This window comes from Ictalurus furcatus, chromosome 19 (assembly GCF_023375685.1).
Source record: "Ictalurus furcatus strain D&B chromosome 19, Billie_1.0, whole genome shotgun sequence".
Lineage (NCBI taxonomy): Eukaryota > Metazoa > Chordata > Actinopteri > Siluriformes > Ictaluridae > Ictalurus > Ictalurus furcatus.
The window spans coordinates 22,841,042-22,866,547 of record NC_071273.1 but is presented as its reverse complement, the minus strand read 5'-3'; the positions used below and the strand labels follow the sequence as shown (position 1 = coordinate 22,866,547).

At 42.2% G+C, this 25,506-nt stretch overlaps 1 protein-coding gene across 1 annotated transcript in view; it reads right to left on the bottom strand.

Annotated features, from left to right (window-relative positions):
* LOC128623149 (uncharacterized) overlaps positions 1-25,506 on the bottom strand; it is a 48,766-nt gene that overhangs the window by 12,334 nt on the left and 10,926 nt on the right. Inside the window, exons 5-9 of the mRNA XM_053650036.1 lie at positions 24,146-24,364; positions 22,774-22,862; positions 21,990-22,074; positions 17,183-17,251; positions 9,418-9,663 (exon numbers count right to left, since the gene is read on the bottom strand). Of these exons, the coding sequence (XP_053506011.1) occupies positions 9,418-9,663; positions 17,183-17,251; positions 21,990-22,074; positions 22,774-22,862; positions 24,146-24,364 (708 nt within the window). The remainder of the gene's footprint in view (positions 1-9,417; positions 9,664-17,182; positions 17,252-21,989; positions 22,075-22,773; positions 22,863-24,145; positions 24,365-25,506) is intronic.

The window sequence follows — 25,506 nt, the reverse complement described above, 5'->3', positions numbered from 1 at the left end:
ATTATTATTACTATTACTACTACTACTACTACTAGTAGTACTATTATTACTACTACTTTTACTACTACTACTATTACTACTACTACTACTACTATTATTACTATTACTACTACTATTACTACTACTACTAGTACTATTATTACTACTACTTTTACTACTACTACTATTATTGCTATTACTACTATTACTACTACTATTATTACTATTACTACTACTACTACTACTACTACTACGGGGTAGTGGTAGCTCAGTGGTTAAGACATTGGACTTCTGACTAGATGGTTACGAGTTAAAATCCCAGCATCACCAAGCTACCACTGTTGGACCCCTGAGCAAGGCCCTTGACCATCAACTGCTCAGTTGTATAAATGAAAGTCGCTCTGGATAAGGGCATCTGTCAAATGCCGTAAGTGTACTACCGCCACTACTTTTACTACTACTACTACTACTACTACTACTGTTACTTGTACTACTAGTACTATTACTACTACTACTACTACTACTACTACTACTACTATTATTACTACTACTATTACTACTACTACTACTAATAATAATAATGATAGTAACAAGTATTTTACAAGTTAAAACAATTAAAAAAGATTAAATAATGAACTAATTATCCAGAAATTAACTAATAAATGAAAAGGAAAAACTAAGTGCAGCAGAAAAAAAAAACTACGACTAATATTAAAATAATTGTTCAAATACTACATTGTAAGTGTGTCAATAGATGTCGGGTTCAGAGCAAAGCTGAGTTCTATAATACTATAATAAAAATAAAAAGCATCTATAATAAATAGCATCTAGTCTCAGTAGATTAACGACCTTTATTGTCTCAGTACTGTTGCTCATTATTACTCCAAACTGAAGGATTATTTCATCAAGTTGTAGTGGATAGATAGTTATACGCTGATTTATTTCACTAAAAGAGTCCAGTGCAAGGTGTCCTCCTCATATATATTACCCATACCTATAACAGCCGTTATAAAGAATTTCTCATCTAACAGATTATATTCTGTAGCTTTTCCTCTCTGTTGTTCACTGACACACCGAGAGGCATGGGGTCAACACGGAGCGGTTCAGCCCAGCGACCTTCATCTGTGGCACTTTGTGTCGCTGCACTGAGACGTCCTGAGACGTAAAATCAGAGCGTGAAAAAGAGAGAGCTGCTCTTGTATTTGTGCGAGTCACAGAAAAACAAACAGGATCAAATGTGAGGTGCACTGGGCTGGAAGAAAAGCGTCGCAGGACGTGTGGAATCAGATATTTGCAGATAAAAGCCTGGACAGATTGCGGAAAGTTGACCGTTATATATATATATATATATATATATATATATATATATATATAAAAAAGAGGTGTGGAGGAAGAAAAAATGGAAAGGGAATTTAAGAGGGACTTGGATTTAAGCTGCTGCCACTCCGATTGAGGAGATGAGAGCGAGAGAGAGAGAGAGATAGAGTGTGAAAGAGAGAGAATCCACTGAATAATGAGTCCATTCATGAGGCCAGGCTGAAGAATAGCAATGACAGAGTTGCTATCAGTGTGGATTTAAAGCCTGGGGTCCACGGGTCTGCTCCCTGTTCACAGGGGGCCGCTTCAATCTTCCATTTATCTGCTTACTCTTAATCAAAACTCGGCTTCTCGCCTTTTACATGCAAAGTGCTACATTCGCATCTAGTCAACTTGACTTGTTAAGGCTTGATTGATCAAAAACCCCTTGGCCCCGAGACGCACATCTGTTTGCAAATAGCCGGGGACGAGCCCCGGCCCCGGCGTCGTGTGGCCGGTCCCAGAGCAGCGGACGGATTTAGCTTGAAATCTATTCTGGCAGACGTGCTCAATGGGGATGGAGAAAAGACGGAGAAAGAGAGAGAGAGAGATGTGTTCGGATCATTGCACTGATCCACATTGGGATTCTGTAGAGAGAATAGAGGAATGGAGACCACTCTCCATTTTCTTTTTAACCCTCGCTCTCTCTGTGTGTGTGTGTCTTGTTCTTTATCAGGCAGGAGCAGTAGATCAGGTCAGCTCTTCCTCCAGGCCTGACACTCCTACATACGTCTGGCTCTTACGCAGGTGCTGCTCTGTGCTACGTCTCTGATAGGAAATTAAAAAAAAAATTTTTTAACTATATTTGTGAGTAGATTTCTTGGTTCCTCATGTGCAGTACTCCATTAGTAGTGATTCAATGTGCCGAAACTTTTACACAACAGCAATTTGCCATCTATTGCAAAGTTCTAATAATTGAAGCACAACTTGAAGTTTTTATCCGTTTATAGTTACATTTAATGCTGGGGAATGCACGTGAAACAAGTTAGCTCATTATCGCAGCTATAAACCATCTTTCCTTCAGCAGCCTCTCACGCAGCTTGTCATGTTAGAGAGAAACCTCAAAGCGTAAACTCCTCCGTGTCCAAAAATCAAAGCGTAAACAGCTCTAACTTTAACTCCAGGATTTCGCGATTTTGCGATCACAGAAATGAACGCGAAATCAAGCAGACTCTGCGATATTCGGCAGCGATTTTTCAAAATTACCGCAGATTTTCCGCAGATTCGGGCCGAGATGCGTCATGTGACGTCATCACGACCGACGCGCGTCCAGCCGAAGCCCTCTTCGAGCCACGTGCGTCGAACACGAGTACAGCGGAAAGGTCTCATTTAGTAAACAAACATCAGTAGCCGGGTTTCCACTGCGGTTTTGCGCAAATTAAAAGCGATATATTGGCCTGAGTTTACGTTAAATGATGTTATGCGATAAAATCTGGGTTTTCTCCTGGTGCCATAGTCATTACAAATATAAAAATCAAGACCTTGTCTGGATCAGCACTCCCCTACGTCAGCGTACGTTCCCTCACGCAATCTGCGATCGATTAGCGACCGACGCTTAGTCGTGCCTGCACAGTGTGGCTCAAGGTCCCTTTCACCTTCACACTATCTGTCCCTCAGTGGTGGAATGAACTTCCAACCTCAATCTGAACCACGAAATCTGTCACTATTTTCAAAAAACAGCTACAGACCCGCCTAAAGACAATTACGTGCAATTGCGATTTTGCCAATTCAAGCAGTTTTCTGCAAAAAACCCACAAAACTCCGCGAAATCAAACATTTTTCGCCGGAACCATCACAAAAAAAACCTCTGAACGTTACACTGTGTTGTGATAAACCTGTGATTTGAATTACATCTGGAACTACTGTCAGAACTGCTGACCAATCAGATTCATTATTGCTCATTTATCGCTACGTATTTAATAGGCATGAATTCCGGCTACGTTTTCCTCGTTCGTGCGATCTGCACTCTCGCTTGTCCCCGGAAAAATCAACAGTGCCCGACTATCACACTCTTGTCGCTTGCGTGTAGCTCTTCCCCTTTCTATAATAAGCTTGTTTCTCGTCTCACTCCTCCTGTCCTGCCAGTCGCTGTTCGTGCGTGTGTGTGTGTGTCGGAGAAAGCTTTCTGTTGGAAAATCAGGAGAACAAAAGGTGCACTGGAGTGAGAGATTGAGGGAGGAAGCCCAGGCGGGTCAGCAGGGTTGGGGTGGAGGGGGCACAAAGGCGTGAGGCTAAATCCTCCTGCCTGATAGCCTTATCTGATTCCATTCCAGCGGCTGATGGCTTTTTTTTTCTTTCTTCCAGACCCCGGGCCTGTGCAGTGCACAGGTTGAGCTCTTTGGTGTGAAGCCTAGCAGAAAATGTTAATCAAGAAACCAGAAAGAGGGAGCGAAGGCGATTCTGGAGCGATGATGGTGGATTTGATGGGATGTGCTCGCATCATGTAGTTATCCCAGCATCTCGGGATCCTGAATTCACACACACACACACACACATACACACTTAAACCTAAGCCACACACACCCAACTCATCATGAGGTCCTACTGTCTCCTTTTATTTCAATAACTATGAATAATGCATGATCGAACAACCCCTGTTCAGTTCAGCTCACATCTATCAGGGGGATTTATCCCAAAAAATAATACTTTTTTAGATGGTTTTATTTTCTTACAAACAGTAATACATTTTAGATTTGAATGTGTTTGCCCTCAATTTGAATTGACCCACGCCCCTGGAAAACACCACCATAAACACACAGAGGCCTCATTGTGGGTTTTTTTTTTTTTTGGGGGGGGGGGGGGGGGGTCATTTTTTTATTATATTGTTTCTTCTCTCCTAATCTAGGCTTCTCTTTGTTTATGCTCATCATCATCATCATCATCATCATCATCATCATCATCATCGTAATCATGTATAGAAATTTGCATCTGATGCGACTGAGAAGGACACACTTTTATTGTTCTGTGTGTGTGTGTGTGTGTCCTAGTTTCTCTGATAAATGCGAGTCGTTCTCTGTCTCTCCAGGCCTTTTCTCAAAAAAGAGAACTTTCAGTAGACTAAATGCATCGTCGGATTGCGTACGCTGTTACGTAGCGTACGGCATACAGTCTCAGGTTTACAAACATGTATGTGATATATTTATTCGCCTAGATATTAAGCTATAGCATCAATACAGTATATGAGCAAAGATGACGGCAATAGAGAGATTAACGCTGGGTGTGCCGTCTTTCCATACACACTTCCTGACGTCTCTCTCGGCACGATGATTCAGACCATTATGGCCCACTCACAGCCTACAACCTTCACCGGGACACATTTGACGCTACAGCGCACAGGGTGTTTTATTTCTGAAAAATGACAAATAAAACATGATTATCGAGTCAGGGGACAACGAATTGTCTATAATACGATGTCCCTGAGATGCTGGAATAGTAATTCACATCTGTCATCGGTTGAAATTGGTAGGAAATGACATCATCACACCCAAACCTTAGACGTGAAATAGGTTCAAGTACAAGGTGATGAGCAGAGGAACAAGGATTCACGAGGATTCATGGCTAGAGGTTTTGTGTGTGAAAGTCTGGGGTCATGTGACTGGTCAGGTGGCTTGTAGGACATGGGTACACGGGTTGACTAAGAATTCTGGGAATTCATGAAAGTTGTCTAATGCTGTTTTGGTTTAAAGCTTTTAACTGTGAATTTTCAACCTGTTTTGCCCACTCAAGTCGGAATTCCTACTCGGAAAAGTACCGTAAGGTTTCCTTAAATTCAGCATACAACGTCATGTCGAGACGGCCGCTCAGGCAGTAACAAGTTTGCTAAGCTGACTGTGATTAATTATAAGCCGTTAGGACAGACACAGACGTATCGGGGGGGGGCCCTATTCATTACATTTTCATAATAATAATTTAAAAAAAAATGCCTTAAAAATCGTAATGATCAGCACGCATGAAAAACATCCAGCTTCCTCATGTCCTAAATCCCACCCGAATAATATAACGTCACTGTTATGATGCCTTTTATGTCCTCAAAGATCACAATACTTAACGTCTGAGTCTGAAGTGTGTATTATAGGTTCTTCTGTAAAATGTAAAAAAATATATTTCGGGTCTCTTAGTAATTTTTTATTTATTTATTCTTTTGGCGGTGAGGGGAGGAGGACGAGGAGGAGAAGGAGGAGGGGGTGTTGGTGGGAGGACGCGATATTTGGCAACCCTTCTGAGGGAAGTGTGTTGTTGGATGGTGGCTCTGCCCCTTCACTTTCCCTGAAAAGGAGAGAGAAAACAAACAAAGACACACACGCGGGCACCACACACCTCCTGCTGGCTGGGTGCCACACACACACTTATAGAGACTTAGAGAGAGGCCACAATCCCTCACAAATGTTGGTGCAGGACTCTGATCCCTACTGATAACTCCACAAAAAAGCAAATCATCTGTTCAAACCAGCGATGCGCAGAGATAACTTCACAAAGCCCAAATCATGCGGCATTATAGCTGCGCCGCTCCTTGACATTGTGCCATTAATAAGGCCATTGAGGAGACGCTTGCGCTGTTTAGACGCCGTATAATGGACTCTTTGACAGAATCTCTTGGCTTCCCTTTGGCTTTGAATGCGGCGTGCATGTTCTATGCCTGACGCTCGTCAATAGCCAGGCTTGTTTGTTTACCCAGTCATTCTGTTCTGATGGTAAACACACACACACACACACACACACACACACACACACACACACACTGTCCGTAAAAACTCAGCAAACACAACTCACATAAAGGCACTGTACACTAAAACACACATATTCAACTTTCCAGCTTTGAATCGATGTGACAACAGGAGAGCAAACAACTGAGCTGCAAGCTTTCTACCCACACACTGCATGCACATCAGTGTGTGTGTGTGTGTGTGTGTGTGTGTGTGTGTGTGTGTGAGGGTGGGGCAGTCTACCAGGTGTTCCCAATCATCACTGACATTCATCAAGATCTGCACTCTCTCTCTCTCTCTCTCTCTCTCTCTCTCTCTCTCTCGCTCGCTCGTTGTGTCTGAGTCATGGCAGGAAGCTCATGTACACACACTCTTGCTGTGAGTCACGTTCTACCATAACCCACACACAATCAGCCAAAGTCCCAGAATGGAATGCAGCTTTACGACACTGAGCTACGGCAAAGGGTTAGCTTTCGGTCTACGAGACGACGAGCGCGGTGCCGTGAAGCAGATCTGTGTGCGCAGAGTGTACAGATTAGGACGTGAGAGAGCTAAAAGACTAAAGCGCTGCTGCATCGCTTTCTTTCGGTAGAGATGATGCACTCCATCACTCTACTGGCAAGTAGGACGGCATCATGGGTAATGTAGGAAAAACGGTTACGAAAGTGAAAAGAAGGGGAAATGCAGAAGAAAGAAGTTTTTTTTTTTTTCCAAATTAAATCCTGGACGCCGAGGTCCTTGAGGGTGGATTTGTTTAGTTTTTTTAAGTACCTACCGCAGGTAGAGGTCACGGAACGAGAGGGAAGATGAGGACATTCTATTCTGAGACCCTTGTTATTTCTGTGTTGCATTTTTTGTTCGCTATTATTGAAAGACGCTGTGCCAATTAAGTCCAATTAGGGCCTTTCAGTGCCTAATGAGGGGCCACATTTGCGAGTGTCAGAGCGGTCCGATAGACACACACACACACACACACACACGCACACACACACACACACACACACAGAGAGAGTTGGGACAGTTGCATAAAGTGACCTCGGCACGAATTTACACCAAGCGTAGACAATTCAAATTGTTCTGCCGAGAAAATCACATAAATGGCTATTCAAGTAAAATCCCACAAAGAAGTGCCACTCTTCTTCATGTGAGCGACAGCTGCATGCTTCCTCCTCTCTCGCTTGATTAAGGGGCTGAAGAGAACCTGTCCAATCAAGCCTTTTGTTACCGTGCCCCAGCGTTCACACAAGAACGCCCAAACACCCCCCGCCCGCCCCCCCCCACCATGTTACCTCCACTGACCTCGCCCCACCCCTTCACCTTGACCTTCACTAAACGCTCTCCTCTGTGCCCACTCACACAAAAAAAGAGAGATGGGGTGGGGGACTCAGAGAGGGACACACCGCACAACACCGCTAACCAGTCAGACCCTTGAAAAAAATGGGAAAAAAGAGGGTAGGACACCACTTCAGAGCATAGCTAATTAAAAAAGAAAAAAAAAATCAAGTGCAAAGCTGCAGGATCGAAGATAAACAATGGCACAGAAGGTGTGTGATTACACTGGTGGGATTTTGAATTGGTGTAATAGGTGTAATATCTTTATATATATATATATATATATATATATATATATATATATATATATATATATATTTATATTTGACAGCTAATTACATGTGCAGAAGCCATTTTTTTAAATTAAAAAAATTGGTACTATTACAAATAACCTGGAAAATATGTACAACATAATAAAAATAATGGTTTAAGCCATAACCTCAGCATGGATGTATTGTGTAGTTGAGAAAACCTGTTTTATACTTGGGCTTTTTTTTTTTATAGACACTCCCACAACACCTCTTCAGTCTGTCTGTGCCCCCCCCCCCCCCCAGTCTGTAGTTAGAGAAAAACACCTAGCATAGCAACAGCATAGCGACAAGAAATTCAGTAAAAGCAGAATAAACATTGGCAGAGCCCTGCTAAAAAAAAAAAAAAAACCCCAAAAAGCAATAGAAACTATCACAGAAATTCCACTACAAATCCCATTACAAACCGTCAGCTACCCATTACAACCATTACCATTATTGGTCCTTAATGGTTTCCACCAACAGAAGGCAACAAATTACCAGTAGACACCCACGTGGACCATTACAGTTTCCATTAAAACCAATACAATTCCCATTATAACCATTAAAACCATTACAAATGCTGTGGAGGTTACTATAGTTTTTTTCAGCTGGGTGGTTTACCAAGATGGAGTGATTTATTACTGAAGCTGGACGCAGAATTAGCGATGTTGCTAAGTTTGAATAGTTTGAATAGTCGGCTTCAGATGACGAATCAAGTATATATAAGAGCGCAAGCACTCTTGGTCATTTTCACGAATCAGTATGAGGCAAATTTTGTACGTTTACAGTCTTATAACTTTGCTTTCAAGCAGCTAAATTGCAGAGTGAGCTTAAAAATTATTTCATGACAGTCTTTGCTAACACTAATGTGGATTAGCAGGATATCACTGGATGAACTTCTGGCTGTAGGTAGGTTCTTTGACCATAGAAGGTTTGTGTACATGGGGGGGGGGGGGGGATATAATGGAAGGGCTGCGTAAGTATAAATATATATATATATTTTTTTTAAGTACAATGTGTTGTTTTTAATAAAGAAGCAAGCTTTGGCAAATCAGTGTACAGTACAGGTACAGTACCTTTTCCAGCTATATTTATATAATTACTTGTTTGGTTTTAAATTTGTACATATCATTATTGTTCAAAAATACCCATTTCCTACTACTTGTAATTTAACCTCTATAAGCAGTTGGAAAAATAATCCAGTGTGCTCTGTAGACATTGTCAGTAATACCGTATATAATGCTATGAGTCCTAACAAAACGGCGTCATTATCGTTATCATTACCGTAACCATAACTTTTGCACTAGAAGTCAATCTAAATTTCTGTTGCAGATGAGGGGACATGTAGTATTCTTAGATTTCAAAACTTCCAATGAATCCAAATGGAACAAACTCTCAAATCAAGTAGTATAATCAGGAGAACAGTGTCGCCAAGCAACTGTGGATGCCTAACATTAGCTAGATAATGACTAACAAGTTAGTAGCTCGTGCATAGCTGTTACTTATTTGATACAGACAGTGACAAGAAGAAAAGAAAACATTTGAGAATATCAAAATTTTCCTCAGATGTGTTGATACTTTACTAAGAAAAGACTTCCTATGACACTGTAGTTACACTTAACATCAATTGCTAACTAATTGCTCATGTCGTCTGCCTTCTACATTGCGTCACAGCTTGTGATAGTGTTCAAATTTTTCAATGAAACCTAGTACTGGTTTTCTCCAAGCGTTAGCCATGTTAGCATCTTTTTACTCACAGTCCTCAAACCTGGAACAGCTTTTCGGCTTGCTGGGCTCAGTCGGCTTGTTTCCGTCTCGCAGTCTGGTGTAAATTTGCAGTGCTTTGCTCTTCCGCTCTTCTCCCTTCTCTCCCAGCATCTTCCTGTGATGCCTCCTCCTCCTGTCTTTGATTTGGTTCGGGCCCCTGCGCACTCCTGTAACAGGTCGCTCTCGCTTTCCTGGACAAGCCGCTTTTTGTGAGGTTCCTTCAGTCACTCTGGGCTCTAAATTGCATAAATGACGCATGATAAAATGTTTTATTTAAACACATATCTCTTGAATTCTGCATTCTGATTGGTCAGAAGGTGTTCTATAACAGTCGCTCTAATATCTAGTCTCTAGTGCAGCTACAAACCACAGGTTTATATGAATGGCCTCTAATTCTAATGCGTAGTCATTTCTATAGTAACAGCTAATTCACAGGGACTCATACGGCGGATGCTCCACATAAACGGATTAAGAAACAGGTGTGAATGTTGGCATGGAAGGAGTCTCCAGTGTCAAAACAAGCCATTTATGTTTACGTCTTAACTTGAAGAGAATGGGTTTAAAAAAATACATGATGTTCTTGAATTAATACAAAATTTTACTCAGTGGATAATTAATGTAGTATTGTGTGAGATGCCTTTACAGAAAATGAATAAACTTCAGGGTGGTACCAGTAAATTTGCTTCATCACACCACCCTTCGTTTAATATTTTCCTATAAGAGCACACCCTGAGCTAATAGAGTAAAGCAGATTTCTGAATTTATTTAGAGTTCAACCTTGGAAATGAAAAATGTCAATGTTTGGGTTAGAATAATGCAATATCTGTACCACCTTCGAGAATTTATTTACACTTGATTAATTTTCCACCAGTTTCTTCTATCCTCCCTCTCACCGCTCAGAATCAAGTCATTCCTTTCCCGTGTTTCACGCCTCCATCCCAGTTTACCCTGTTCCTGTAACTACCCCTCCCAAAAAGCTTCACATGTCTGTCCATTTGCTAGCGGCCCACAAGTTGGCACAAGATTACTCATCGAAATGTCTTCACAAAACACCTCCTGCTTTTAAAACACAAAGAGTGAGCTTCTTGTGTTCTATTGTTCAGACTCATTGAAGATTCTGGCCTTTCATTTTACACACTACTTTCACTTTCACAAGCCACGTGATGCAAAAGAGCATACGGGGAAATGAAGCAATGTTCCACCAGGACCTCGGTGCTACTGAGTTAGAAAATGATGTATTTAACATATTGCGAATATAGAGCAGTTTTTTGTCTGATGTCTCAATGGCATTCTGATTTACTCCAAAGTCATGCCGGTTTCTGCCCTGTCACTTTTAAGTAAAGCTTTATCAGTAACCTGACAAGGTGAAATAGTGAGGCTGGTGACAGAACGATTGTTTAAGCCTACGGTACATGTAGCTGCTATAATGTGAGTGTGAATAGGTATCTATAAATGTAACTAACTAACTAATGGTACATGTGGCTGCTATAATGTGACTATGAATAGATTTTAAAAAATTGTAATAGTTGGTGAATTGCTGTGGGATATGAGGAATAAAATACTTTGGGCATGTGACGTTATGGGAAAATATTCCACTTCAGGATGGTAAAACAAATTCCTGAAAAATGGGCAAGCGTAAGGATCTGAGTGACTTTGACAAGGGTCAAACTGTGATGTCTAGTCGACTGGGTCAGAGCATCTCCAAAACAGCAGGTCTTGTGGGGTGTCCCAGGTGTGCAGTGGGTAGTACCTACCAAAGGTGGTCCAAGGAAGGACAACTGGTGGACTGGTCATCGTTGGGAGCGAAGGTTAACCCGTCTGGTCCGATCCCACGGAAGAGCTACTGTAGCACATATTGCTGAAAAAGTTCATGCTCGCTATGTTAGAAAGGTGTCGGAACACACAGTGCGTCACAGCTTGCTGCGTATGGGGCTGCGTAACTACGGACTGGTCAGAGTGCCCATGCTGACCCCTGTCCACCGGTGAAAGACCTACAATGGGCACGTGCGCATCAGAACTGGACCATGGAGCAATGGAAGAAGGTGGCCTGGTCTGATGAATCACGTTTTCTTTTACATCATGTGGAGGTCGGGTGCGTGCGTGTGCGTCGCTTACCTGGGGAAGAGATGGCACCAGGATGCACTATGGGAAGCCCCCGGAGGCAGAGTGATGCTCTGGACAATGTTCTTCTGGGAAACCTTGGGTCCTGGCATTCACGTGGACGTTACTTTGACACGTACCACCTACCTAAACATTGTTGCAGACCAAGTACACACCTTCATGCCAACAGTATGCTCTAATACCAGTGGGCTCTTTCAGCAGGATAATGCTCTCTGACACACTGCAAAAACTGTTCAGGAACGGTCTGAGGAACATGACAAAGAGTTCAAGGTGTTGACTCGGTCTCCAAATTCCCCAGATCTCAAACCGATCGAGCGTCTGTGGGATGTTCTGGACAAACAAGTCTGATCCATGGAGGCCTCACCTCGCAACTTACAGGACTTAAAGGATCTGCTGCTAACGTCTTGGAGCCAGATACCACAGCACACCTTCAGAGCTCTTGTGGAGTCCATGACAAGGAGGACCTAAACAATATTATGCAGGTGGTTGTAATGCCTGTATATAATATATATTATAAGATAGAGTTATAGAGTAAAACAGAGTTACATATCAAATAAAATAGAGCTACACATTTCTTTGTTTTTTTCACCTCCGAATCCTTAAGAGATGAAATCTTTTACACAGTGCCGGTACTTGCGATTTTGGATGAAAAGCTGATTTAGAAAGACAGGTTTGGTTTGTTTTCACCCCAAAATCTTTCAATTTGATTATTATTACTCTCTTCAATATAAAACTCACTTGTCTCTTTTTTTTTTTTTTACGTTGTGCTCTGTTTATAGTCACTGAAGTCATTAAAGCCCAAGCCCTTGATATCTCCTTCAGTCCTGCCTCTACGTTCCACCACATTAACCCGAGTGATGTCCCGTTGCTGCTTTCATTCGAAATGTCGTCGATTGTCATCGTTTCTCTATGTAAATATTCGGACGTGTAATGGACAGAGGCATGACTCATTAAGCAACTGTTCTTTCATGGCCGAGCTCGCGGTCAGGACTCAGTTACGCTCCTCTGCTCCTCTGATGTCTCTGTAATTCTTCTCTGGAAAAGTTTATACGTCCCATACTGCCAATGTCCTGATGATATATAAATATATATTTTTTTGATATAGCAAATGAGACATGACAACGAGCGATTAAACATTATGCAAAATAAGTCTTAGATCTCAGAGACATTTATTATTAGTAAAATAGCAAAATTCTCCTCTACTGGTGCAGTTTATAGATAAATGGACGCACTTGATACTGAACACTGATGAGTCTGTTCTTTTAGAAATATTTTCTTACATATTACTGTATACGATGTACTATATAAAGCATCACTAAGCTGATAAGGTAGTCCAACAACTGCTGTATTCACTAATTCTATGCACGTGTTATCATTATTATTCTTATTTTTTCTTATTATTAGGTGAAGATCTTCAGGTCAAATAGGAACAGTGTATAGTATCTTAATCAGTTTCTGACGTTTTAAAGACCAGACTTGAAAATACAATTCAGAGAATACAGAGAATGTTTGGTGTCTGGACCCCTTCAAGCAAATTATGTGTGTGTGTGTGTGTGTGTGTGTGTGTGTGTGTGTGTGTGTGTGTGTGTGTGTGTGCTTTTATTTTATTATTTTTTTATGAGGCCAGCTGATTGCATTCAGCCCGGTCCTATCTACAGTTCTAACACAACCTAATCCTCTAGTGCACAACACTGATTAGTGAATGGTCAAAGCTGGAGACAAGGCATCGAACTGCTTAGAAACCATCCTAAACACACACACACACACACACATACACACACACACACACCAGGTTACCATACCAACCAGTCTGTCTGAAAGAGGAAGATAGTTGGATTTGGCTGAGAGTGGCAGAGTCAAATCCTCCATCTAACCCTCTGAGATTTCGAGGCCACCAAGGGCAAAGCACACACACACACACACACACACACACACACACACACACACTGCTTGCTTTCTTGGGTGGAAATCCCCACCACCAGTCGAGCAGAGTGAAGCAAGAAGGTCAGCCGTGTATCTCTTTTCTTTGTGTGTTTGAGAAAAGGATGAGCGGCGATGACCCAATCAGCCGGTCGCTCCTGCCACCCAGAGCCTGAAGAATAGCCGGGAGTGCTGGAGGAAGAAAAAGAAAATCCCTCCTCGATAATTATTCATTGCTACGATTGTCCCTTTCGGATTCCCGTTTCCCAACACATCATCCTTTTCTGCTGGTGCTGTCAAGTGCCAATCAAAGCGCCGGTATCCGGATTTTAGCGCTGTCCAAACGATGGAGGATTTTCCACCAGACAATAGCCGCTGATCCTTTTCACAACTGTTTTTTTCCCCCCTCTTTAAATGCAGAGACAATGGCGGCACGGCCACAGTGGCAGTGTGTGGTCCTAGATTGGAGGTATGGTGGTGTGGTGGGGGTGAGTGGTGAAATGAAATGACGAAATGGTGTCCCGAACATGACTAATCTCTCCTTCTCCGTCTCACTCATTCACGCCCCTAATCTGCTCTCACAGTGGCCCGGTGTCTTCCGGAACAATCCCGAAGGGTCAGTCCAGCTTAGTGCGCCTTTGTCAGCTCTGGACCGTGAGTGACATTCATAGGCCTCGGTGACATCTTCAGTTACAGCTGAATGCTAAAGACAACAGGGGAAGAGACTCGAGGCAAGGTGAAGGGAGAACAGCAACAGTAGCCAAACCGTTGCGAGTAGGGATTAGGGCAGCAATGCATTCGGGATGAGGCCAGAGCACAAAAGGCCGGCCCGAGAGCTCACAGAAGTGCGTCGTAGTTTCAAATCTCAGTATTCTTTCTAACAATATATTTCATAAAAACTACAATAATTTTTAGACACATGTCAAGATGTCACATGTTTTCACTCATCTTATAGCACTTATGTTATAGTCGTTCCCTCACCAATCTCTCTTTTAGTCTCTCATAGAGTTAATAAGTTAAAAAACAAACCATTTCTTGTCTTTTTACCAAGAAGTCACACAGTATAAACTCCTCAGTCCTGAAGACGTAAGTTACGTCATACTTCAGGAGCTTTATCTCTGGCTGTTACAAAGCACTGACACTGGAGACTCCTTCTATAAATGTTAAGCAAACAGATCCTTACAAAAAAAACAAAACTTCACCATATCAAAGATTAAACATGTTTGTTTTTTTTATTATGTGGTGCGTCCACCATCCACGTCCCTATGTAAGCTGTTCGTATGGAAACGAACGCATTATTACAAACGTGTGGTTTGCAGCTGCACTACTGAAATTCCTTCTGTATCTACCTGTAGCAATGAAGTTAGCTAGCTAGGTTACTAGCCGTAAGCTGCCCAACTAGTTTTTCCAACAGCCAAACCTTACAAATATACCACAATCATTCAAATTTGCTTGACTAAACCTGCAACTAAACTCATTTTTGCTTGCTTGACTAAATGTTTACTTGCTTGACTAAATTTGCAACTAAACCTTAAAAACACACCGCAAACAGTGTCAATTTGCTTCATCGCTCACATTAGCTAATGTGGCCAATTGAAACTGTTGCGGTGTGTTTTGAAGATTTAGTTGCTGTTAAAATAAATAAATAAATCACTCACACTTCAGCTTTGCAAACCGAGACCCTCCCACTCACATTGGCCCGAGATAAACTAGCTAGCTAACTCAGCTAATGTTAGTGATTAACCAAAATGTGGTTGTTTTGTTGTGTACTTTTAAGGTTTGTCTGCTGTTAATAAGTGAGAAAGTTAATCAGTGAGATGAAGCAGATTTGAGACTCTGAATTCCTATACATTGTTCAAATTTGCAACAAATTAGTAGGTTAGGAGAATCGAGGCCGGAGAATCGGAGCAGCGGGAGCGGTATTGCAATCGCTTTACCGTACCGTTGTACGGTACGAAAAGAGGGCTGAGCCGGAAGGCAAAACTCTCGATCTACCGGGCAATTTTCATTCCTACCTTCACCTATGGTCATGAAGGTTGGGTAGTGACTGAAAGAACTAGATCGCGGGTACAAGCGGCCGAAATGGGTTTTCTCAGGAGGGTGGCTGGGTTCTCCCTTAGAGATAGGGTGAGGAGCTCGGCTATCCGAGAGGAACTCAGAGTAGAGCCGCTGCTCCTTTGCGTTGAAAGGAGCCAGTTGAGGTGGTTCGGGCACCTGGTAAGGATTCCCCCTGGGCGCCTCCCTAGGGAGGTGTTCCAGGCACGTCCAGCTGGGAGGAGACCTCGGGGAAGACCCAGGACTAGGTGGAGAGACTATATTTCCACACTGGCCTGGGAACGCCTCAGGATCCCCCAGTCAGAGCTGGTTAATGTGGCTCGGGAAAGGGAAGTTTGGGGTCCCTTGCTGGAGCTGCTACCCCCGCGACCCGATTACGGATAAGCGCTTGAGGATGGATGGATGGATGGATAGTAGGTTAGCTAGCTATTTTGCTAACAGTTAGCTAGCCAGCTTATTTAACAATTTTATTGAACCATATGAACCAAATCTTGGCTGTCATGGGTATGTTAATATAATATTTCGGCTGCCCGAAAATCAAAACTCGAATGCTGAAATTCCTCTCGTGTTGACTTGTGAGAGACAAGTTAACTGGCTAGTTTACTAGCATCCAGCATGCTAGATAAGTTAGCTACTGTTTGTGATGAAGCAAATTGAGATTGTTTCGGTATCTTTTTAAGGAAATGCTGTTAAAATCTATCAATCACTGAGAAAATGACGACACAAATAAAGATACTGAAATCCCACTCGTTTCTAGTTGTGAAAGATTAGCTAGCTAGCTAGTTTCATTGCAGTTAGCTACCTGGCTAGATAAATTTAGCTAATGTCAGTCATATTAGACTATTTCAGATAGCAAGAGGACATGGTTTGGTTTCAACATTGAAAATCCATCATAAATCGTAGCTTTTTTTAAATGATAGTAAAGAGGTTTTTTTTTTCATGCGTTAAAAATAATGCAAATATTTACAAAACAAACAAATAATTTTCATACATAGATTATTTTATTGCTTTAATATTACGTCTGTGAGGTACTATGTATTCGAGGTTTTGTTTTAAAACTCAGAATTACTTAGGATCTCGGTCACAGATTGAGTCGTCGGTTTAGAGTATGTGCACTTCCGTATGTGTCTTGGTTTCCATAATAATGTTTGCACCAGTGATAATACGGACACACACACACACACACACACACACACACACACTCATCCTCCTCTCAGCAGGACCCAGTAATCTCATGTCCACTGTTATGGGGCATCTTCAAAACCCAGTGGTTGCTGGTGTGACCCCACCGTGGCCCCACACTGACCCTGTGAGTGACCACGTCTTTGGACTCCAGAAGGGTCATTGTGCCAAAACGTGCACACACACACACACACACACACACACACACACATCTCCAAGGTGACGTCGGTGACATCTCTTTCACGCAGTGCACCTCTGTTTAGCGATAATCACCTCCCTGATTCCAGCTTTTTTTTTTGTCTTGGGTTGTTATTTGGGACAAAAGAAAGCTGCTACTCTTTTTTTTTTTTTTTTTTTTTTACTGTTGTAGATACAGCTTGGCTCGTAAAAGGTTTGGTGGAAAGAAAAGACGTTTACGTTTACATTAACGCCTTATTGGACGTCTCACTGTAAGGTTCATAGAAGAACATCACTCACCGGTTGGCTGTGCGCTCGGGTGGAGATCGGCGTCGCTCATGACGTCACTTCCTCCTGATTGCGCCGTAACTGCAGAAAGAAAAGATAATAAATTAAGCTCGTAGGAAGTATAAGTAGCAACGTTTTAGTTGAACCCTGATATAATCATGTCATAAGCATGTCGTTGAAGCTGCTGGATGTCATGACATATACTTTATGAAACCCATCATAACATGGCCACATAGAATAAATACATTTCTGATATGTTGAATACTGGACTGTGATTGGTCAGAAGGTGTTGATTCATTTTCTATCACAGCAGCTCTGACTGTAGTGCAGCTGCAAATCCCAGGCTTATATGAATGCGCTTGTTCTGATACGCTATCGTTTCTATAGTAACAACTTATACAGGGACTTGTACAGTGGACACTCGGGTTAGGGTTAGGGTCAGGGTTTACGTAAGCGCGGAGATTCTACGAAATTAAATGTAACGATAGACAGATAAAAATGATGACACGTCACTACTGTTTAGTAAATAAAACATAATACGTGTGAATAAGTATAAGACGGATAAAACACTTTGCGATGTGCTGTTCTAAGAAAAATCATCAAATAGGGTAGAAACGGTGACTCCGCTGCAATACGCCATGTTGGCATTGTTGATTATTTTCCTATAACAGCACAACACAGATCGCATTATTGCTTATTTATAACAAGCTAAAAATCACTAGTCGTCCGATAGTGAGTATATATTGTACGTTATGATAAAAGTGATGAGACACCCTTTATAATGCAGCCAAAGCCTACAGTGCTAACGTGTTACACCATCTACTAGACCTACAATAAATACATTATATATCGTATATAATAATACATCATGACCGTGATTACGGTGATCGTCCATGACACATTTCCGACATGTTAACGTCACCCCAACGACACAGGGTGAAGCTAAAGTGTTAAAACTGCTAAGCTGTCCTGTGTGTCCTTGTGTCTCTGCTTGGCTGAGTGTAGATCATGCTTTGTAGATGTGCAAAAACGGGCTGTCTAATGGAGATAAATGTGTGTGTGTGAGCTACATGGGACATTTAACCGGCAGCACGGTGACTGATGCCTGCCTCCACTTCACTTCGTATCCAGGTTACACAAGAGTCAAGTGGAGGAAAGCCTTGGAGTGTGTGTAAACTTAAAAAAAAAAAAAAAAATCACACACACACACACACACAAAAACGATGAAATGAAAATGTCACAGAGACAAATGAGAGACGGAGACATTAGCAAGAGGGGAAGAAAGTAAGTGGTCTTCGCGTGTCTCAGGTACTGCTGAGTGAAAAAGTTTGCACACCCTCACTCTAAAAAGGTCATTTAATCTGATTTCATCCCCCCCCCCCCCCCCACCTTTATTATTACAAATAACGAAACTGTGTATGTTTCTGAATTTATGAATGAAATATCTGATATTTGGGCGCATGGTGGCTTAGTGGTTAGCACGTTCGCCTCACACCTCCAGGGTCGGGGGTTTGATTCCCACCGTGGCCCTGTGTGTGTGGAGTTTGCATGTTCTCCCCGTGCTGCGGGGGTTTCCTCCGGGTACTCCGGTTTCCTCCCCCAGTCCAAAGACATGCATGGTAGGCTGATTGGTGTGTCTAAAGTGTCCGTAGTGTATGAATGGGTGTGTGAGTGTGTATGTGATTGTGCCCTGTGATGGATTGGCACCCTGTCCAGGGTGTACCCCGCCTTGTCCCCCATGCTCCCTGGGATAGACGATCTCAAGCGAACGACTTGTACCTAAATTCGTTTTTGGAAATAATATCTTTATTGTTTAATCAGGAAAACGCAACGCACCGTCATTATGCAGTTTCTCAGTATGAAATCTATCACAAATCCGACAATTATCCGCATTTTATCTGTATAATTTGGGACAGGAAGGAATATGGAAAATTTCACGTTTTTTTTTTTTTCTGGTTTTGGGAAAGACGCTCCGTGTGATTGAATGTTTCCATGATATCAAGTAATGTTCATAAGGTTTATAAAGAGAATTGAAGTGTATATCACGATGACACGTAAACTGACATGTATATCAGGAAACATGCTTTTTTAGGGATATATGACATGGTAAAGTGGGCGGAGCTTAACAGCTTCAGATGATGCAAGAGGACAATAACAACATCAGTGAAATAAACATTTTGATATTTTGTTATATAGAGTATATCATCTATCTATCTATCTATCTATCTATCGCTTGCATTTTCAAATAAATGATCTAGAGCATGTCAACATGGAGGCAAACTTTTCACCTTGAGAATAAAAATGCCCGCTGATTCAATAGCTGTACTGCTTAAAACTGCATTAATGGAACACTGGATTCTGTTTTGTAGATAAACTGTAAAACAGAGGTCCAGACGTTCTTGCACGGAACCGCACACGCCGCCTCAGAGCCGTTCTTTTCATTTATATACGTGACACGGCCACACAAGAGGAGAGGGAGCTGGCGCTGGGCAGTTTGCTCTCAGGGAGGATTATGGGGCTTAAGTGTACCGGAGGCAGAGAGACACCAAACACTGACACTGAGAAGAGACACACGGCTACAGGTGAGGAACTGCTCCATCGCCATCCACAACATCACCGAGGATGGCTTTTTAAATGAAAGCGGATCCAGCAGATCCACTACATTTCACTAACACGCACGCACTTGTTCAGAAAGGATGGAGGACAGGTAAACATTAGTGGATGTTACACCACGGTTTGATTCTCAATCCTGATTGGTCTGAAGACTCACAAATCATTTTTATTTTAATGTCACCCAATAATTGCAGCACACATTTCCATCATAGACTATTTTCCTACAACTACTCAACTACACTAAATTCTGATCAGCTGATTGTCTTATTTATACCACATCACTGTTGAACTCTTGAATCTCATTGGTCTGAGGGGGTTGATTCATTTTCTATAACAGCAGCTCTGACTACAGTATTAATGCGCTTTCTAATACGTTATCGTTTCCATAGTAACAGCACAATCACTATATATATATATATATATATATATATATATATATATATATATATATATATATATAGTGATTGCGCTGTTACTATGGACACGATGGATGCTCCGCATAAATTGATTCAAAACAATCCCTGTAGTCGTTGATATGGCGAAGGAGGCGTTCATTTAACATTTGTGGAAGGAGTCTCCAGCGTCAGTGCTTTGTAACAGACAGAGGTAAAGCTGTAACGTTCTTTTATTTTGTCCCAGCATCTTCAGGACAGAGTTGTTTACGCGTTGTGGTTTCGCAGTAACGTCATTTTTGTCTTACGAGAGACAAAAAGTGAGGCCGGTGATGAGGCGACTGTCTAAAGCTGGAAATGACTTGTTTAGTGGACGTTCGACAACGTTAAACGTAACTGTAAATGGATAAAAAGTACACGTCTTTCTTTCTTTCTTTCATTAATAAGTAAATAGTCCTTCTTGGGAAACTTGCTGTGGTTAAAGAGGAATAAAACGCTTTCATGCAAATTAACTAGAGCGTGTCAGTGGGGATGCTAACTTTAGAACCTGGGAGTAAAGATTTTTTTTTTTTTAAATTGTACAATAAAGGTATTTTTTAATTATTTTTTCCCCCTCCCATTTCTTTTTTACCCAGAAGTCAAAGACATAAGTTACACTTTTGCACTCAAACATCTTTAGATTTACTGTCTACACTTTGCTAGCAGCTACTAAATAATTCATAGCAGTTACTCGGTGATATGCTTTTTGAGTAACATCAATGAACTGCCCCTTTAAGGGGTTATACATGTTTTTTTTTTTTTAGCCATTAAAAAAGATCTCAAGTCTCCAGAACTCCAAACAGGGTCAGGGGTAAGTCATTCTGATTGTTTCTAGGTGTAAAAACATTTGTCCAGACATCGCTGTATGAGTAAACTAGTCGATAATGGGAAAGGTGCCCGAACTTTTCCTTCTTAGCAGCAGGGTTGTGTTTGTAATATCCTAATGGGCCGGGTGTAGAATTGTAACAAAGCGTTTGTTTCCTCAGTCGGTCATTGTTACTGCTAATACGAGCTAAACTTCTTCCAAATATGCGACATCCTTTCCTGTGTGGTCTCCTGACGTGGAGCGTTTGTAGTAGAGACCCCGGCACATTTCTCACATTCTGGGTCGAGTTTTATGCCGAAAGCGCACGCTCAACTCAAACAAAACAAACGCACAGTGTGGAGTTATTTTGGTGTCGTCGCGTATTAATGAACACAGATGGCACGCATTTTTAATACAAATATGCACCGTTTCAAGAGAAAGTGAAGGAACGACTGTTTATAGTCGCAGTGACATAAGCATAAAATGGAGAAAAATGCATGACGTGATGATTTTTTTTTTAAATGAAAAAAATGTAGGCTAATTGTTGGCAAATAATGTTACATGCTGTTAGAGGACAGTGATCCACAGGCTGGTAATAATAACTCCGCTCGGTGTTTTCCAAGAATTCACCAGCGTGCAAGTCGCTGTGCAAGTTGTTGCTATAGAAACGGTAACGTCGCTGCTGTTAAAGAAAAAGCATCAACACCTTCCGACCAATCAGAATCCAGAATTCTACAGCACTGATTTTTCTTCGTCATGTCTCAAATATTTAAAAAAAAAAAAAATGGTGATATTAATGGCCCGAGCATTCAGGAGAAAAGTTGACCATTAGGTTCAGGACCATTAGGACCATTAGGTAAAAAACAAAAACAACCCCCCCTGCCCCCCAAAAAAAAACAAAACAAAAAAAAAACAGGAATTGTAGTGAGTTCTACTTTTATGTAAAGCTTTAAGACATCAGCACATGCACCTTCTTCCTCCCAGGGCGTGGTTTCTCTCGACGCACAACTGAGAGACCAGGAGGAAGATCTCGAGATGTCTTCAGCATCGCTAAACTTTTCATGCAAACACACACAAAAATATACATAATGTTAATGTTTATGATGGATCACGTTTAATGATCATGAGGTGTGTGTGTGGGTGTGTGTGTGTGTGTGTGTGTGTGTGTGATCTGTTCAGCACAATGGCATCTCTGCATGAAGCAGCTCCCTGGATAATGAGCCCCCGGGAACCTCCATCGCGACAGAGGCCCACAGGCCGCTCATTTCTCCAGCTAAATTCTCAAAGACTTAATAGAGAAAGATCAATAACGCCTTTAATACACCCGTGCACCTGCAGGTGCTCCGGATCATACCACTTGTTGCTACCGTTTCGCCTCAGAGCCATGCCCTTTCCCCTCTTCCTAAATCTCTACAACGCAAAAACAAACAAACAAACAAACAAGGAATTAAACCTTTTACTCCAGAGTGGAGTTATGGAGTTTGGTGGATACTACAATTCCAAAGTTTAACCTCCTGGAGATTGTATATGGTGGCCTCACCGTTGTGCCCTCCCCTTCCACCAATGACTGATTAACCTCACACACACACACACACACACACACACACACCTGCCGCCCAACAGCATCCAGAAATCCCCATTCACTCACAATCAGTTAGCTTTGGGTCATAAAGTTGTGTTTACAAATAGATTCCTCACCTCTCTTGTGTGTGTGTGTGTGTGTGTGTGTGTGTGTGTGTGTGTGTAAAGCCTACCCCCGGAGTTCCACTTGTGATGTCCACTTGGCCGAGTGGAAAGTGCCTCACACTTAGTGACACACTGCTGCTCACCTGTGCATAGGGATCTGCACACACACACACACACACACACACACATTTCAAACAGGAAAGCAGGCCCTTACAGTAAAAAAAACACAATGAGGACACGGCTTAATGCACTGAAAAGAGCACGAGAACAAGTAAGGCACGTGCCAGAGCGAGTAATGCCATGTATTCGTCATGGCTGGAGTTCCATAATCCTTCTGCAAATACTGATAGAATTGCAGCTACACAAACCCACAGCAGCACCTGTCTACCTGTAGCGTGCCAGGTGCACACACACACACACACACACACACACACACACACGCCCCAACGCAAACACTCCTTGAAAGGACCAGGGCCTCCTTGCGTTCCCTCCGTGCGCGCGTGTACATGTTTGTGTTTGTGCCAGATTTTAGCGACACATTAACACCGTGTCACACTTCCAACCCGAAGATCAGAACGAGCTCCAATCTGCCGCAGCTGCTCCTTTCCTCCTTTGTAGTGTCTTTATCTGAGGATGCGTGAACAATGTACAATAGGGACGTCTCAGGATCCATCCACACAACTCGGCATGTGGACGAACCGAGGTTTTTTTTTCAAGGTTAATCATAAGCCGGAGCTCTTTCATCTCGATTAATATAACTACTTCATAACTCCATAAAAGTGTGTGTTTTCAGACAACTGATGGCTCGATGTAACATTTATGGCTGCGTGGATTCGGTTAAGGGCCCCTCTTGCGCGCGTTCGAGAGCAGATGAGAAGCACGCCGGCATGAGTTCAAAGCCAGCGCCGATGGGGTCAGGATCACGCGCTCACACCCAGACACACACCGTAAAGAAATTACGGCTCAAGGACAACCAACGACCGACCCACCTGTCAATTAGTGTTCAGATTTCCCCTTCCCTTTTTTTTTTTCTTTTTCCAACATGCTCATGCTGCTTGCGCCAACGGTTCTCTCCTGGGGTTTTTTCCCCCCTTTCTTTTGTTCCACTTGCTTTTTTTTCTTTTTTTTTTTTTTTTTTTTTTTGAGTTTTATTAAAAGGCAATCAAGTTGTTGTTTGTCCTGAACACAAACACAGCAATCTGTGATCAGATAAAGAGCAGAGATAGCGTGGGTTGAACGTGTCCATCTGTAATTACGCACAACAACAAAAAAAAACGCATGGAAAAAAGAGCGCTCTGTGTGCGCGCAGGCACACGCCAAAACACACACACACACACACACACACACACACACACACACACACTAGTGTCTATCAGTGTCCCATATCCACCCCTGCACCAGGCAGGTGTTTCACAGCAGGCTATATGATACGCTCTTTACCTGTGCACTGATAATGTTGGGGAATGCCCAAGCTCCAGACTTGAAGCCCAGGTTCATAGTCTCCTCTCTCCTCTATCGGACTGTTCCATTCTAGATCTGGCAGGGGTTCCAGACCCTCAGATGTTCCTCTTTCCAGGAGCAAGAGCTGCACTCGGGATAGAGAACCCAGGTCACCAGAGTCACAGCCGACCGTCAGAGCGGCCAGACCGGGACTCAGATCTGTAACGGAGAACACAGAGCCCGACGTGTTGCTGCATGCTATAGATAAGAAAGAACAGATTAAAAAGATATACTCTACACTCTTAGAAAAAAAAGAGCACATCAAGTGTTTCTCAAGTGGTCTTTGGATTGTTGAGGGTATGTAGCTTTCTTAAAAGGGTTCTATGTGGAACCCAGACAGTTGTAGGGTTATACATAGAACCTTCAAGGGTTCCATCATAGGAATCTGAAGGGTAGCATGGGTAAAATCAATGTTTGTTTGTTTTTCCACAAGCTTATATTCTTAGTGTTCTAGAACAAATCTTTTGTCCTAAGAGTGTATATTCTTCCGGGCCCATCGGGGCAGGAATCATGCTGCCCCATGCTTCGGGGAGGAGCAGCAGACATTACAGTTAATGAAGTTTTCCAGGACTGATTAATTTAAAAATACTCAACGAACGCCAAGATCTGAGTTAAATCTGATACATTTCCAAAAACTGTCTAAATGTGTCTCTCTTTTTCCACTGACCGTATGATTTGGGCTAGTTTCAGGTCTAGAGATGTGGTTGGGCTTACAGCTTTGGTGAAATCTGACATCCCTAGTTGATAAAATTACCTGAAACACCATTTAACAGAGATAAGTCTAAAAACGCTCAACACAAGCGTCTAGGACCGTAGGACTCGTTTCTGATTGGCCAGAACGTGTGCGTTAAAACCATATATACTACAGGTAGTTCCAGTCAGTTTAATCACCATACTAAATCAATGCACTGCCTATAAACATCTGTAACCATAGTAACATACAGTTAAACTCACAGCTTCATTGTTAGTAGAGACACAGTTCAGACACAGGTAATTCACACATGCACAATCTCTCTCTCTCTCTCTCTCTCTCTCTCTCTCTCTCTCTCTAATAACTATTTATTATAATTCGTTCAAATAAATGTAATCCTGTCGCACTACTTTATCTCTGTGTATGATTTAGAGTGGACAGAATTATAGATCTAACGACCCGTATATCAAATAATAACTTAATTTTGTACTGAAAACATCAATGACAGCTTTAACTTGTCAAGGCTGACAGGTGACCATGCTATAAGCAGGATAATCCACGGCTAGGTGTGTGTCACACCATTTTAATGAACTCCGCTTTGTGTCGTAGC